The sequence below is a fragment of the Mugil cephalus genome, chromosome 15 (genome assembly GCF_022458985.1).
Source record: "Mugil cephalus isolate CIBA_MC_2020 chromosome 15, CIBA_Mcephalus_1.1, whole genome shotgun sequence".
NCBI classification, from domain to species: domain Eukaryota; kingdom Metazoa; phylum Chordata; class Actinopteri; order Mugiliformes; family Mugilidae; genus Mugil; species Mugil cephalus.
Window position 1 is genome coordinate 20,059,132 of NC_061784.1, and position 15,985 is coordinate 20,075,116.

The 15,985-nt window shown below is 42.3% G+C and overlaps 1 protein-coding gene across 1 annotated transcript; it reads right to left on the reverse strand.

Moving 5' to 3' along the window:
- Positions 1 to 2,548: 2,548 nt before the first annotated feature.
- LOC125021216 (pterin-4-alpha-carbinolamine dehydratase 2-like) lies at positions 2,549 to 15,985 on the reverse strand. Its single transcript, XM_047607184.1, has 4 exons — positions 15,784 to 15,985; positions 14,716 to 14,847; positions 4,872 to 4,952; positions 2,549 to 2,828 (listed from the first exon to the last, which is right to left on the reverse strand). The coding sequence occupies exons 1-4, from the start codon at positions 15,895 to 15,897 to the stop codon at positions 2,733 to 2,735; spliced, it is 423 nt and encodes a 140-aa protein (XP_047463140.1). The 5' UTR covers positions 15,898 to 15,985; the 3' UTR covers positions 2,549 to 2,732.

Consider the following 15,985-nt stretch of genomic DNA (forward strand, 5'->3'; position numbering starts at 1 on the left):
TTCATTTTCTCGAGTTATTCATTTCTTGCTGTGTTTTCTTGCATTGAGTGTTAATTGGAGCAGAGGCTGGAGAATGTGTTGAGCTGAATATAATTGTTTTCACCACTACTCAGACATAGAACTACACTTCCCAGAGTGCACCAGTCAGTACGTTTACATGCACTTGAAAAAAAAAAACGGAATTATTGTCTTAATCCGACTTTAACTGGACAACTTAACTGCATGTAAACATGTTACTCCGACTAAGGCAACGTGATTAATGCGAAACTGATTTTCCCTAGCATGTTTACACTTAACTGGACTTTAACCGGACAACGTGTGCGCGCATGAGCCACAACCCCTGCGTTGACGTATGACCCCAGAACAAAATCATCAAAGAAAGCCGGTTGCAGAAGAAGAAGGTAAACAGAGCCGGTAGAAGAACCACCTGAGGGATAGCGCCATCTTACCTGCACCAGAGGTAGCGCACATATTACGTACGAGATTAAAAAAGCTGAACTATTATCCATGTGGTTGTTGTTTGAAATGCCGGTATGCTGCATGAATGACGTATTAGGTCAATTGGAAAGGGGGCCGTATTAACCCACAGACAAGACACATATCGCCACATAGTGTGGAGGAGGAGGACATGTTCCCATCAGTTATTCGATTTTCTCCGTTGAATGTAAACTGGGACAAACTTCATGAAGTCGATTTTCAAGCATAGCTCAATAAAGCTGTGCATGTAAACGCACTGAGTGTCGCAAACCAGCTGCTCATTTCCTGATCAGTCACTGTCACCGATTGGAGGCACTTGAGAAAGAATGGAGCTCCTCAATCATTCCAACAAACACAGTTCACATAGTAGAAGCTCCAAGTTCACTCATTGGTTCAGTTCAAAGACACCAGTGATTTTTTTTAATTTACTTTCTTGTTGTTTGAAGTGCTGCGCTCAAGTTTAACTGCTGTGTAGATCGGGTAAGGAACACGTGGCAACATTGACTTAATTGACTTGTGATGAATGAGTTTGCACTAAGTGATATTTCATTTTGAGTTTGACAATATAAAAGTATAAAACACAAAAAAGTTAAAATTCTGTGTATGTGGTTTAAACTCAAATACAAATGCTGAAAATTCATGAAATTAAATGTTTAACGTGGGTTGATCTTTAAACCTGTGGATCAGCTATTTTTCTTTAGATTCTTCTTTATTTCATTTAAGTGGTTAATTCATTTAAAAAGTTGAATTAATTAAGATCCATTTAAAATATTAACTTTAGTTTAGTCTGTCTTTAAAGGTTTAACCTAAGTTATCGTACTGACCAATCGACTGATGAAGCCGACCAATAACAGAACAAAAGGTGCAAGAAAAATAAAGTCGATTGAGTTGAAAGGGGAGGACTCGACAGAATGTGTGGATGCATGTAGCCTATGAAAGACAAAGCTCCCGGTGGATGTTTTTTTTTTTAAAGTGACAGTGACTGTCAGTACAGCTACACGCAACAGTTTGTCCAACTGAGCCAGTATAGTAGAGAACACAGAGAAGCAATGTGGTTCGCATCACCATCATTAAAAACACTTGAATTCACTGCTATCGTTTCCAGCCTTGCAGCTGACTTCCTGTATGAAAAGCAGTTTGAAGGGTGGCTGCGCGGGTCAATTCTGTACCATCTAACACGCAACAGATGCAGCAGTTGTCGTATTTTGGTCCGAGCTCGACTTAAGTACAGGAACGGGGTACGATGCATGACATTTGTTGGGGAATGTGTTTTAATCTGCACGTGTGTGGGCCTGAACGACCTTCATGTCTGGGCAATGTGAAGATTTTACAAATTATATAATCTGATACAAATGTATAGTCCCTGAGATTCAACGTAGAGTCTGTTTGCTGTCTGTCTACATCAATGCACCAAGAAGACATGAGGACACTACTGGACCACAGTTGTTTCATGGGATATAATGATGGAGGAATGTGAAGGGACTTTTATTTTATACCTTCACTCTTCGTGTGATGGTGGTTGAAGTTTGATGATTGCATGAATTCTTTTTATGCCTCAATGCGACCAGGAAATACTAAACAATCATAATTACTCCTTGTTTATGAACCCTAATTTCACTCTGAGAGGTTCAACTCACTACCTGGATGAACCTCGAGAGGAAGAAGAGCATTACACGTTTTCTTTCACTTTGCTGGCTCCACGTACAGAGAAAGGAAAAATGGCTTTTCCCTTCGCCGATCATCTCCTGAAGGCTACCCAGTCAGGAAAACACGGCAGCCCTATCTGACTCATCCCTTACCAAATCGTAAATCAAATTAATCCCCTTCCTACTGACTTTGACCCCTTCCACATTTTGCTTCACTCTCCAGAGCCAAAACGGGAACATGTGTTCTGGTGGAGGACTGACAGGGAAAAGTATCCTCTGGATCACTGGCAGGTACTGAAAAGAGTTGTGCAGAGCAATTAGAGAAGAAAACACAAAGCGACACAAACACACACACACACACAAACGAGTAAAATCTGCATCTTCAATCTGTCTTCAAGTTAGTAAATCAATTACAGACTACAACGTTTCCTGCATTCAAAGTTTTATTCGCACAGAAAACTTGTAAAAATAAAAAACAAACAAACAAACAAACCGCATCACCGCAGATCTTCAGATTTTATTTTAGGCAAAAACAGAGGCAGGATACGGTCACATTGAGGAATCATTTTTTCACAACAACAAAAAACATCCAGACTGAAGACGAAAACGTCACATGGAGAGGACGACTTGGTCGATGAACTTGGCCATTTTGATGTCCCGTTTCGAGAGCCCCCCGCAGTCGTGTGTCGTCAGTGTGATCTGGACCTGTGAAGGCAACAAGGCATGTTGTTGTAAATATCACACAGTTCCCATTAAAATAAGGGCTCATGTCGCCAATCATAATGCAGCTGTTAAATCCAGATGGGGAAGAATCATATCCGACCAAAATAAAAGTATCAACAGGATAAAAGAAGCAGGTCAATCAATCAATCAATCAATCAATATATAGGAGAAATTCTTTGGAACCCCTTTAAAGGTGCAGCGGCTTATACAAGATTTACACAAGGATATTGCAACTGCTTCTCCTCTTGTTTTTCCAATATAAAAATAATAATAAGCTTATTATTATTTTTAGCACAGAGGCGGACGCATAATTTGACTCCATATCAGCGGATTAACTGTGTCATAACTTTGTTTTTGGATTTCTAAGATAACGTAACAGTGCATGCAGCATCTGATACGATCTGTGAGCACAGATTCCTCTGATGACAAGACATCAGGAAGCAGCACACAGAGGCTGGCTTATACTTCTAGACCAGTAGTTCTCAACCTTTTTGGAGTCCCGGATCCAACTGCATATTTTTGGATCTACCTGGAGGACCCCACCATCCCTCAGGGTAGATCAAAAATTAGCTTAGCTTAATTTCAAGTGCTAACCTGAACATGCAAATTAATGTGCTTCCCTTTTATAGAATGGAATATAATGTCCTTTATTGTCATCATACAGTATGCGACGAGATTGGAGACCTTCTCCATTTTCAGCACAAAGAAAACACAAGTATCTGATCCACACATTGGGCTTTTCAACCAGCAGAACGAGCTCGGTGTCTGTGTGCTAATGCTACTGCTAATGCTGTTTATTTTGAACCTGAAATATATTTTTATTCCCAGTGGGAACAAGACGCCAGCTGGGTCCAAACATGTATCATGCCAACTCTGATTTGTAATGGGTATGAAATAAAAGTCACCTTTGTCAATATGGACATTTTTGCAGAAGTGCCACAGAAAAGCAGAACTTCCTGATGAGTTGACAAAAGGCAGAGTTATAGCCGAGACACAGCCGTCTACTGGACAGGAATGTGGACAAATGTGTGGATTCGGTAATCCCAGAACAAAACTGGGGAACAAAAGCCCTGACGGAGCGTTGGGATATTTTCCTGTGTAGCACAAACTATGATAAATTCGGTCAGTTGGTCTCCTGCAGGCTACGTACTTAAAAAATAAGAGGTGGTGGAAGATGTCTCCACCCATGGACGTTTAACTCAACCAATGAGGTTAATCTCTGGACAGTAGGCCCAGGAAAATAAATAAATAAAGTTTGTAAATTCACATCTTAACACTGACAGCCAACTAAACAGGAGAGAACACGATTGAATTTTGTAGAATATTAGCAGCAGCTCAGTACACAGCATTTATTTTGTAGGGGCTGAACCTCACTCACTGTGGGATTTATGTGTAAGCATCTGGTGGAAAGTGCTGCGGGGGCCCAGAGACCTGTAGCACCGTTCTACAGCCACTTTAATAAAGAGTGGATTAGGAGCAGCATTCCTCTCAGAGTAGCCCGCTCCACCACACAGTAACTCAGTGGCTACAGGCTAATGCTGAGAGATTTTCAGGGACTGGGTTTGTCATATCAACCACTACTTTATTCGTGAGGCAGAGAAAATGTGTGTGTGAGAGCGCGCTGGGGGTTTGCGGAGAGATATTTTCAGAGCTTTTCGCAAGAAAAACGATGGGATTATAGTGTGAAGCTATTGGCTTCTTTCTTTCTTTCTTTCTTTTTTTTTTTGTCGCTCCAACTAAACGAACATGTTTCTGGCTTTGAGCGGAGAGCTCTCTGCACAACCAGCGATGATTACTTGACATGAAAAAAATCTGACTTTATCCAGCGCCCATTGATCTCAGTGTGTCTGTAATCTGTTACAAACCAGCCGTAGCATTGTTAACATGGCAGGAACTCAAAGATGACACTGTTTGATTCCACCAGTTGTGATTTCTGTGGTGGATACTGAGCTAATGCAGCAGTGTAATTCGACTCCTCGGCCGCTGCTGCAGAGTGTGATTTGATAACGTTGGGAAAGCAATTACCTTATTATAAACATTGAACCATTCTGGGTGGTGGTTCATCTTCTCTGCCTGTAGAGCCACTCGTGACATGAAGCCAAACGCCTGTTGGAGAAGAAACAATAAAAAAAATAATATATATATATATATGAAAAAGTGGAACTATCTTTTAAGAAAGTTAAAAATACTTTTGACATTTTATAGGTATAAGTGTAACCTGCAAGGATTATGTTTACATTTCAAATAAAGTAAAATCATCACATGACAATTAAATGTGTTTGTAGTGTGTGTGTGTGAACAAAAAGCAAGTCCAACCAACTAAGGAACTAAGGCACAGGTCTTTAACAGGGGCCCCTGGGGGGTCCGCAGAGGTACTGCAGGGGGGGTAGCAAAATCTTTGGTGGAATAGACATTTTTTATATATATATTTTTTATTTTCCCTATTCAGCCTATTCAGTTCCCATGTGAAATTCCATGTATGTACGTTATGTTTATGTCAGGTGTGTTTACAGCAGTTGCACGGCCACCCTACTGTTGCACAAAATGATGACAATAACGTATATTTATAAATAGCATTAGGCCGACTTTAATATAGAACACATACTCTACGTCAGTCTGGGGGTTCGTGGCCTGAAAAACGTCGAAGACACTAAAACAGTCGACAGGAATCAAACAACAGTCCTCCGCCATCACTCCACAGACCCCAAGAAATAAGGACGAAGTTGATCTCGACACTCAGCAGCTTTCACAAGTTCAATTTAGACAAAATCTGAATATTACAACAACATTAACCCTTTATTTGCTGGCTGCATTCATTTAAGCTTGCAGCACATCCTTTCATATTTCCCCTAATTAACTTAATTCTCTTAAGTTCTGCATGACACCGACACAAACCACGCTCTGATTTGCACATTTGACACAAAAATGTAATTTTCCACAGATCTTTCTTTAAGTCTCTTCTTAAAACTTTTTTTTATATATTTTTTACATTGATGCGTTTATTTTTATTCTAATTGCCCACTTATTCGTACTTATTTTTATTGCATACATTGCTCTTTGTTCTGAACACTGGTACACTTTGAGCTGCTGCTGTAATAAAATAATTCTGATTCTAACATACTATGATGAGGTTGGAAGCAGTGAAAGGGCACTGACAAGGATTAATTAATGTTCAGCATTTGTCAGAAAAAAATCATAAAATATTTATTTTATCTCCAGTATTTCGTAGTGTTTATTATATATTATCACAATTCCATTAAATGTCATCGGCACTATTGTTAAACTAACTGAGAGGACAGTTTTAAAGGATGTGGACAACCAATTTCTGTCATTTCATTTGCAAGAGAAGAGAGAAAACACTCATCCACTGAAAGCAGTAGTGGAAATGTCTGAAACTGAGAGGGTTATAGTAAAAACAGAATTTAGGGAAAGAAGCCAAACAGTATCCATTCATAGATACATTTAAATATTCAGTTTCAGTCACAACAAATGCAACTCTACCCAAAAATGTGTAGCATAGCATCTACTTGGCGAATAAAGCAAATTCAGTGTTGAACCACAGGAGACTGAGACACAAGAAAACACGCACGTTTCAAAAGCGAAACCAAAGATTTAAAATGTTCCCCATTAGATTAGTATAAAAGTAAAAGATGTAGTCGCGGATGGACGTACACAGCATAAGGAGCAATGCTGCCATCTGAAGCTTGGAGAGGTATATGATGGCGCGTCGGTACATCGGGTCAAACACCCTCATGTGTGCATCATGGCTGCAGGCACACACCGCGTAACATACACACTCTTCATATTTCGGGTTCGGCATGTGGCTCTCTCCAATCACGGGCCATCCAGGGAGTGATTATGGTTATTCTAATTATCTACAAAGAGGAGAGTGAAATCCCTCGTCATGTTCACCGTGCAGAGAGGAAAAAAAAAAAAAAAAAAAAATCAGGTAGACCCATTTCAGTGCAATTTCCCACTGCAATCTCAATTAAGCCTCTAAATGCTTCCTCTCTGCCTAATTAAATCAACTGAAATGCCATTGTTTACAGACCGTGGCTGTGGCCCCATCCACCACCACCTGACATGACGAAGCAGAATTACTCTCGCAGGAAATTGCGTTTAGCCTCTTTAGTGTGTTGTAACCAATTTCTGGGACGGCCTGTCCCCGTGCAGCGCAATTCGTGTAACACGACCGGCAGCTTGATCAAATTGGTTATCAAGGAAACCGTCTCCTGATCAATTTAAGTAATTGCCATATTCCTGCAACTTGACCCCGCTGGCACCAATTTGGAGAGTGAGGCGGTCTGCTTTTTCTCAGTTTTCATTGGCTCTAATGGAGATGGTTAAGCAGCTTGTCATGTCAGGTGTTGTCCAAACATGTCTCCTCTCTCTCAGGGCCGAGCCGAGGCTAATCTGCTGCCGAGGAACATTGAGTGACAGCTAAAAGGATTCTGTGTGAACACTAAAGAGCTCCTGCACATTGTCCCGTTTCAAAACCCGCCGTCCTCTTCCTGAAGCTCGACTTGCATGCTGGACTCTGTTATGGAACAAAAAAATCCATCGCATGACACCCCCCGACTGGACCGACTGTGAGCTGTGAATATGCAGTTAAGTGTTCTTACGTAAGAATCAATCGTTTCAGTGTTTTTCACTTTTTCAGCTAGCTCACTTCTCTCCATGTGAAAATGTGACTTTGGTGCTTTGGCGTCAAAAACAACCTAACATCACGAAGGCCAGAGATCAATTCTGAGAATGTTTTTAATTACTATTGTGTGCTGAGGGTGTTCCAAGTCTTATTATTTCATCCTTGAGCGAGGCGGATATTATAAAGTAATTTCCTTCTTTTTAGATCCGTCAGATATGATACATATGGACCAATATAATGTGAAATGGCTCAAGTTTGACATCGAGGCATTTCAGCTTTCTACTGTGTGTCCTCAAGACTCATTTCTTTTTTGGCTACAGTCTTACGTTTCTGTAGGAAAAGGTCTAAAAACACCAGCGTACTGTACACAGAACGCTAACCACCAAAGTTAGCTAGTTAGCAAGCCAACAAGCCAGTGAACGTAACATTTATTTGAGCCTAAAACTAGAGGTAGAAGTGAGTGAAGAATGGATTCACATTTTCCAGACGGCCACTAATTAAACTTGGAATGAATGGCATTGTTGTTGTTCCATAGATGCGGGACTTTTACCATTTTTTGTTTTATTGCCATAAAAGTTGGTGTCAGTTTCGTCAAATTAGTTTTTTGTGAAGATTCTAATCTTCAGTCCTAATGTAAATGTATCATCGAAAGTTTAGAATTAGTTACAGACAAAACGTTTTCAGTCTCCTGGCCTTGACCTGCACTTGTAATGGCTGCATCTCCATCTTTGATGAAGGGGAGGATCCCGTTTAATGTTACACGTCGGCCAACTGGGTCACAATACTTTTAAGTTTTAATCCAAAATGAACATTTTTATTCCGGCTCCTGGTGTGATTAAGTTTGCCTAAAATTAAATGCCATATTATATGTGTGTATGTGCATTTTTAATTAATTTGCAGTGCAACAACCCCAGCCATTGGTAATACCTATTATCCCAACTTGCTGTATAACAAGCATGTAGTGTTATCGTGAGCATCATCACGCTTCCTGAGAATTTCCACGTCCCCGTTGAGTCCCTACTGATGTGCAAACGAACCACTGAGCCCAGTGTTATCTGGAGGACAGAATGTGAAACGTAAGATGACAGTTGTGCAACTTAAACCCTGAGAAAAGGCAGCATGTCTCGGAAGACAAAAAATGAGGCGAGAAAAAGCAAGGAGAGCAGTAATCTCTCAGTACAAATGGATTGGAGTTGAATGTCCGAGAAAACAGAAATCCTGAAAGGGTCCTGAAAAATCGGTGTCCTACATCGGGATTCTCTCACAGGTGGTGGTCCCTCGGGGGCAGTAAGCAGAGCAGCAGGACACAATGCAGGCAAAGTGGCAGTGCTACGCCTGTCTGTCACCCGTAGGTCATCTCAACACCTTCCACTTGGGCCAAACAGAAAATAAAACCAACCCTCCGCTCCCAGCTGAGGTCTCGTGTCAGCAGAGGTCAAGGGCTCTCCCTCTCAAAGTGCTTTGTTTATCCCATTTGTATTGTATGGGCCACACTTCTCGAGCCACCGGGGTCAGCCAGCCCGTCGGCTTTCCATCCTTTCAGCCAGCCCGCCGCTCTCTCCAACTGGCCCGGACGAGCCGTGGCTGTCAAAGTCGGATAATTTGACGTGACACTACGCAGACCTCCATCTCAAATAATCAGAAACACCCGACGGCAGACCCCCGCTTTGCCCCTTCCCCCCCCCCCCTCCCGACACGTACACCCCGCTTTTGAGGAGCCATTTTGGTGCTATTACAGCATGATTGTCATACAACACTGGATGAGACAATTTGACGTCGGACCGGAGCGGTGTTTTCTCTCTCTCATTGCGGCTGTGGGCTGGAATACAGGACTCAGTTTCAAACACATGTGTCTGTTATTTACAGATCGGCTTTCCACCACCGCGCGGTCCAAGGGCTTAGGAACGCCTGCTCTGCCTTGCCAGGACTAAGTGCATGCAGATTGCGCCCACCCTTACTAGCCTCCCGACAGACACACATTCACACTAATGCATGTACAAATGTGCACATGCGAGCCTCCTCGGCATGCACGCGAGTATTTTATTTTGCCGACACATGAAGACAAGCCGCTCTCCTGCTTTACACACCGCCATGACTGGCTGATGATTACCCCGTGAGCCCCATCATCACCCACGTCAGCGTTAGCCCCCTTGGAAAACCTTCGCTTCTCCGCAGGAAAAAAAGCTGCGATTTGAACGGTGGCGGTTGAGATGATGGTGATGATGATGATGATGGCGACCACACCTCTTATGTCTTATTTATTCCCCTTTCCCAAACAGCTCTTAGCAAGCTTCCAGCTGGCCAGGCGAGGCTGCCCGCTAAGTTGACATGTAACTTAAAGCTAAATATCAAATTATTACGTGGCAAAGCTGCCAGCGCTGATTCTCTTTCATGTAGCCCAGCGAGCTCTGCTGGGCATGTGTAACATCAGCGGCATTAATCTTCTCAAATTAACCTTCTCAAAAATGAGTAACACGGGGATAAGCTTCAATGACAAAGATGATACACCGTCTACCACGCAGCGAACGCTCGTTTCGAGACCGACACCGCGTGTGTGACAACTCGACGTGAACATCGGCTCCTATTTACGCGTGTCATGTAATGCCCGAGCTCGGCGTTAAGGCCAACTTACGCTAACCCCTCATTAACTGCAGGGTTACCAGCGACCGGCTTAAAAAGACACTGGGCTCGTCAAAAGGCAGCAGACGTCAGGGCCATCTTAGCTTACCCAAGGTCTGATAGCCAGATTATCTAACCACCTCCGCTTGGGCGCCACACCTCGCCGCTTCCCTCCAGCCATTTTCACAGGCCGAGATGAATGCGGGATGCCTCCAGTTCCCAGGGAAAGCTCCATTTTGGACAGAGAGGTGGGAACTGAACACCTCTGAGCCGATTAACCGTCGTCTCACTCTGAGTAAGGGATACAGTCAAGTACGTCTACACATGTCGCGTACAGATTGTATCTGGTTGACGGTTTTGCAAATTAGGAAACGTCTCAGGATCATTTTAAACAAGTTTTTTTTTCTCCTTCAAAACATTAGCAGCTCTTTTAAAACGTGTTGACTCACTACAACCACTGTGTAGTTTAGAGACAGTAGGATATCCCAACCCTAACCCTAACCCTAAGCACTAACCCTAACCCTGAAAACGTACGAGAAAATATTCACATACATGAAAATAATGATTAATTATGCAAATACACAACAAGACAGCTTTGTAAACTGTTTGCATGTCAGATGAGGATTTACTTGATAAGTATGAAGCTCAACAAGCTAAGAGCAATGAAGTATCAGCAAAAAATGACTCTTCAGCTGACTCTTGTGTATTTATTTAGTGTTGGGGAAGCGGGAGGCAGGAGGTTGACGGCTCTGAGGGAACGGTTTACTCAGAGGATGTTTTAGTCGTAGGACAACTTATTCAACACAAGCAGACTGAGCCCCATAACGAGAGGCAGAGGCTTGGAGGAGATGTGGAGGAGAAGGAGCCCCCCGACTGAATATAAAAAAGGGATCAGCCTCCGAGAAGGAAGAGGAAGGAACACGGGGGAGCTCCTCAGAAAATCACAGCAGCGGCGGCGGCGGCGGCTTTGCCCTCAAAATTGGACCTTAAGACCAGAAGCTTTTTCCTGTGCTAGTAATACGGTTATTGTCTGTGGTAAACCACAGCTTTGGCTTTGTTGTTTGTCTCCAGTTTGTGTCAGGTTCGTTTCTTGCACAAATATGGCCAAACGTTGAGAATTTTTAAAAGATGATGTTTGCAAAAAAAATCAACTTTCTAATAGGGCCAGTCTGTAAAGAAGCTTTGTGTTGTTTTAATGCTTCATGGCGTCAGAAAAGCCACACATAACACAATGTAGCCACAAATCCTCTATGTATCCTACCAAACCAAACAAGGATAAAACTAAAGAAAAAAAATAACACTTTCTAAAAATGAGACTTGACGGACATCATCATTTGCCTGTTTAGTTAAGTAAGAGCATGTTCACTTCACAAGACACCTTGTCCTTTTTCCATCCTAAATGCACCTTTTGAATTATTGGCCGAATATTTGGCGGGGGGAAAAGATGAATGCCACCGTTGTCAACCTCAGCTAAGACGACACAACAGTTGAGCATGCACAGCACACCTTCCCCCATGCAAGCTGCATCTTAAGGCTGCTCATTTCACTTGTGTCGCATGATAGTTTCCACTCCGTCCGTCCGAAATGTATAGCAGATGGTCATCTGTAAACATGCATAACATAAAGCTTGTTGCGTAAACAGTATCAGTGACAGCTACTTAAAAACATGCACGATTCCGATCTAAATTTACAGTCTTAAAGACACACACACAGATGTTTCCACATGTGATTGCAGGGATTCTCACTGACCAAAGTGACTCCAGACAGAGGATTTCATCTCTCAAACCTGATTAGATGCACTGGACTTGACAAGGAAAATAACTGACATTTACATCTCCAACTACTGCCACTAACATCGCACTGCAGACCCGCATGCCGCAGATAAATTGCCGAGCTGGCTACAATGGCATCACAACACTTTCCACTCGCCGTAATCAAAGAAAAATAAACTTAAAAAAGCAAGTCCAGCTGTCATGTTCCTTTTAAGTTCATTTGCAGCTCTGAGTAGCTGCGTGCCTCATGTGTATGGCCCCATCACTGGGGATTCATACAGCCATGTGTACAGCTCTACCGCCCCCTAGAGGAAAGGTTTATAAACGCAGAGAGGGAATTTGTTATTCTCATTATAAACTCTCGGGGATCTGATTTCCTCAAGCCCCATCACTCGCAGATAAGTGGCGAATGGAAATCAGCCAGCACGTCGCTCCTCATCTCCATTCCCCTCCAGTAAAAGCCCTTTAAGAACAGCCATGAAAAATGAGCTGGAGAGTTTGTGAAAACGCATCAGAGAGTTGCGGGGTGTCTGGAGACAGAATAAAAAGAGAGCGGACGAAAAGGAAGGCCAGAGCGACAGGCGGACAGACTGACAGAAAGAGTTGCCAGCATGTAAAATTGGAACAACATGAGCTCATTCCCCAACAACCCGGGGCACGAAAAGAAAGGCAGAAAGGCAGAGATGGAGAGAGGAGGGTGGCAACAGGCGAGAAGGAAGAGAAAGCAAAGCACGCCCACCAGAGGGAATCATGGGGTTGTTAGTGGTTTGTGAACCAGATGAAACATTTTAACCAATTTGATTGTTTGTGAAAGAAATCATTCTGATCAAAACCCCAATTGCTGCCAACTGGACGCCTGGCATGTCTCAGGGTAATGCAGCCTGATGTGTCGGGGTAAGAGGAGAGGCTTTAGAGCCGGGAGGAGCAGATGGGGGAGGTCAGCGCTCACCCTCCGACTTCAAACGCGGGGAAGTGTAAAAACAGACTATTTTAGGGGCTAAAACAACTAACGACAGGATTAGAGGAAGTCCGCTAAGTGGCCTTGAGATGTTGCAGTTTACTTTGCTCAAAACACAGCCGAGCTAAAGGAGCAGGCTGCTTTCCAGCTATGTGCCAAGAAACATTTACATTGAACTTTTGATGTTTATCCTACCCCATGAAGTGGGGTAGCCGGTATCTACTGCTACGTAGGACAGCGCACGCAGTCATCAACATTTTAATGTTGTTAACGCATCTCCTAAACAAGTGCGATCAATCACGTCAAAATGAACCACTTGATGTTGTTTGTAGTGATACTTGAAGTAGAGAGGGGGAGCTTGAAAACTCTCTTTACGACCAAGACAAACTACAAACACCCATCAGAGGACACAAATCTGCGATAGGCTACTCCGATACCAAGGTTCACTCGCTAGCTTATTTCTGGAGCTTTTGATCGTTAAACCACCTGCTATAATATGACCAAAATAAGTACAAGAGTCACTGGCACCTGACTAGTGTCCATTTACAGAGGAAGGTCTTGGCATACGGCCAAAAAGCGCTGGAACAATACAGTGAACAAATCTTGAGTATTGAGCCTTAGGATGGAAATACTGTATTTTTTGAATCTCACACAAGTTTGCAATAACTCAAATACTCATACATGCATAATATAAAATATAATCCAAGAACATAAAGCATTACGGTTTAACATTACATGAGCACTATTCTTAGGACCCTTCTAAAAAATAAATGTTGTCATCAATGATATACAAGTGATGCACATTAAACCTGTGTGTACTGTGTAATGGCACGAACCTCTGGAACTTACTGCTGATATAAAAACCATCCAGATGTGAGGGCAACTTGCAGATGTGCAAGTTAAAATGTGCAAATACAAAACAAGTTGTAACCTGGCATTCAGTGCGCGTTTTGACTTTTATTTAATTTAGTTACTTTTTGATTAAATATTCCCCTTTAAAAGCCTGCTACCTCATTTTAATAAAAATATAAACTTAAATGTTCCGTTTTATTCCACTGTGATATTTAACATGCAGCAACATGATTTATTCCTGCTTTAAATAGAATCATATTTTCCGGATTTTCATGTCCGTCTGCCCCATTTACATCCCACTGAGTAGGAAAGGCTTCACTCATGAAAAAAAAAAAAAAGCTTTCATTAAACAACCTGGAGGTAGAAACTAAAAATACAGAGTAGGAACGAAAGAAAAAGAGAAAAGATCCTGTCCCTTCGCTGCACCTGCAACAAATCAGCGTGAACACAGACTGATGTGTGTGTTTCTGACTTGGCTGCGCGTCTGGCAGTCAGCACCCTGATTCTAGTCAAACAAACCTCCAGCCAGAGTACAACAGCCCCCTGAAGACCCACGGATTTCCACTGCTACACAAACTTCAAAAAAATTGACAGCTTCATTGCAGCCTGGAATAACAACTCGGAAAGACAGAAGCAGATGTTAACTGCGAGTTCTATTATTTTTCGTCAAAAAAAAGTAGAGAAAACATAATTATTTTGTCCGATTTATCTGAAACAATGACCTCTTTGTATGCAATCGTACAGACAGTGTGGGGGAAATTGCAAATGAGCTGCCACGCAAGGCGCTGGCCGGCATTTAAGGAGCAACCTGGGGTTCTGTGTTTTGCATAAGGGTACTCTGGCCTGCGCGCAGTAGGTGCTGGCGGATTCAACCACAAACCCTGGAATATATGTGCACGCTATGAGGAACAAGGAGCGGTAAATTTACATACACCTTTATGTAATCTGTCACAAGTGTAGGCCAAAAAAATGACAATAATAAGAAAAATCAGGTTTAAACTAGTCAGCAATAAATACACGAACCTGATTAAAGGTTTTAAAGTGAAGTTCTTTGAAGATGGCATCACGGTCCTCCACCTCCAACCAACCAGTGGCCCTGAGCTCCATCACCAGCTGATCCCGGTCTGCAGGGGAGAGCCAGTGGGCGTCTGATGACTGGAGGCAATCACAAAGTTGATATCAGCATTATAGGTAAAAAATCACATTACTGTCTGTGGTTATCAGGGTTTGCATTTTAGATTTATTCTTGCCCTTTAATCCGAAGTATGAATTCGACCTTGGCTGCCAATTTGAAACCAAATTTTATTTAGTAAATTTGTAGGTGTTTGTTGTAGATATCTCTGAGTGCTATTCGTGCTTCGGCCGACAGATGGCAGTGGAGCACCAAACACATACAGATAATGTATTTATTATTTTTTTTACGTACAACTTTTTACTTATGTTTCGCAGAATAATAAATATTATTTAAAATTATTTAATGAGAAATAAAAATACACCAAATACCTATTTAAATTGTGTGTCTCTCTGCTTTGCTTCTTATTTGCAGACTCGCCCCCTTAAAGTAATAAATATAAATAAATATAAATATAAAAACCCTCGGCCGAGTTGTTAAAACCGACTTTCGCCACTTTAATAATCCACAGTTGATGCACATACCTTCGAGTTTAAAGTGTCGAAAAATATCCCAAATGTCGAAATATACTGTAACGTTAGCCATTACTACTATCATTAAACTGACAAATCTAAAAATTACAAAATCATAATTCATGCTATAATCAAACTATTTAAGCCGAATTAAAGAATAGCGCCATACCAACTTAAGTACCCCTTTCACATTTTGATTACGTGCGTGTATATTTATAAATAGAAATGAAGCCTTATATTGAGAGTTACTACAATAAAGTTCGGCGTAAGGGGTTTTCCTCGCCTCCACTTTCTGTTTCAGATCCTGCATAACTGCACAGCCCCTGGTTTGGGTTAGGATATTACGTACTCCGACACACTTTCAAGAAATACTGCACCTCCATGTGCAATACGCTTTTAAGAGGCTTATAAATGCTCATGCTGAAAGCCTGCCAATGAAACACTCACCATTTTAGACGAGCTGTTCCGGGAGAGCGGAGGCACCCTCGGGCTGCTCAGCCGGGACAGGCGGCTGCAGGGCCATGAGCTGCTGGCCCTCAGGGTAAACATTAACCCAGACATGACTGGCGTTTTTGTCAGCCGACCTACTTCAGCTCAAACTCCTCTTCTGTCCTCTGCTCCGCTGCCCTATCACACTGTACCTTAGCTG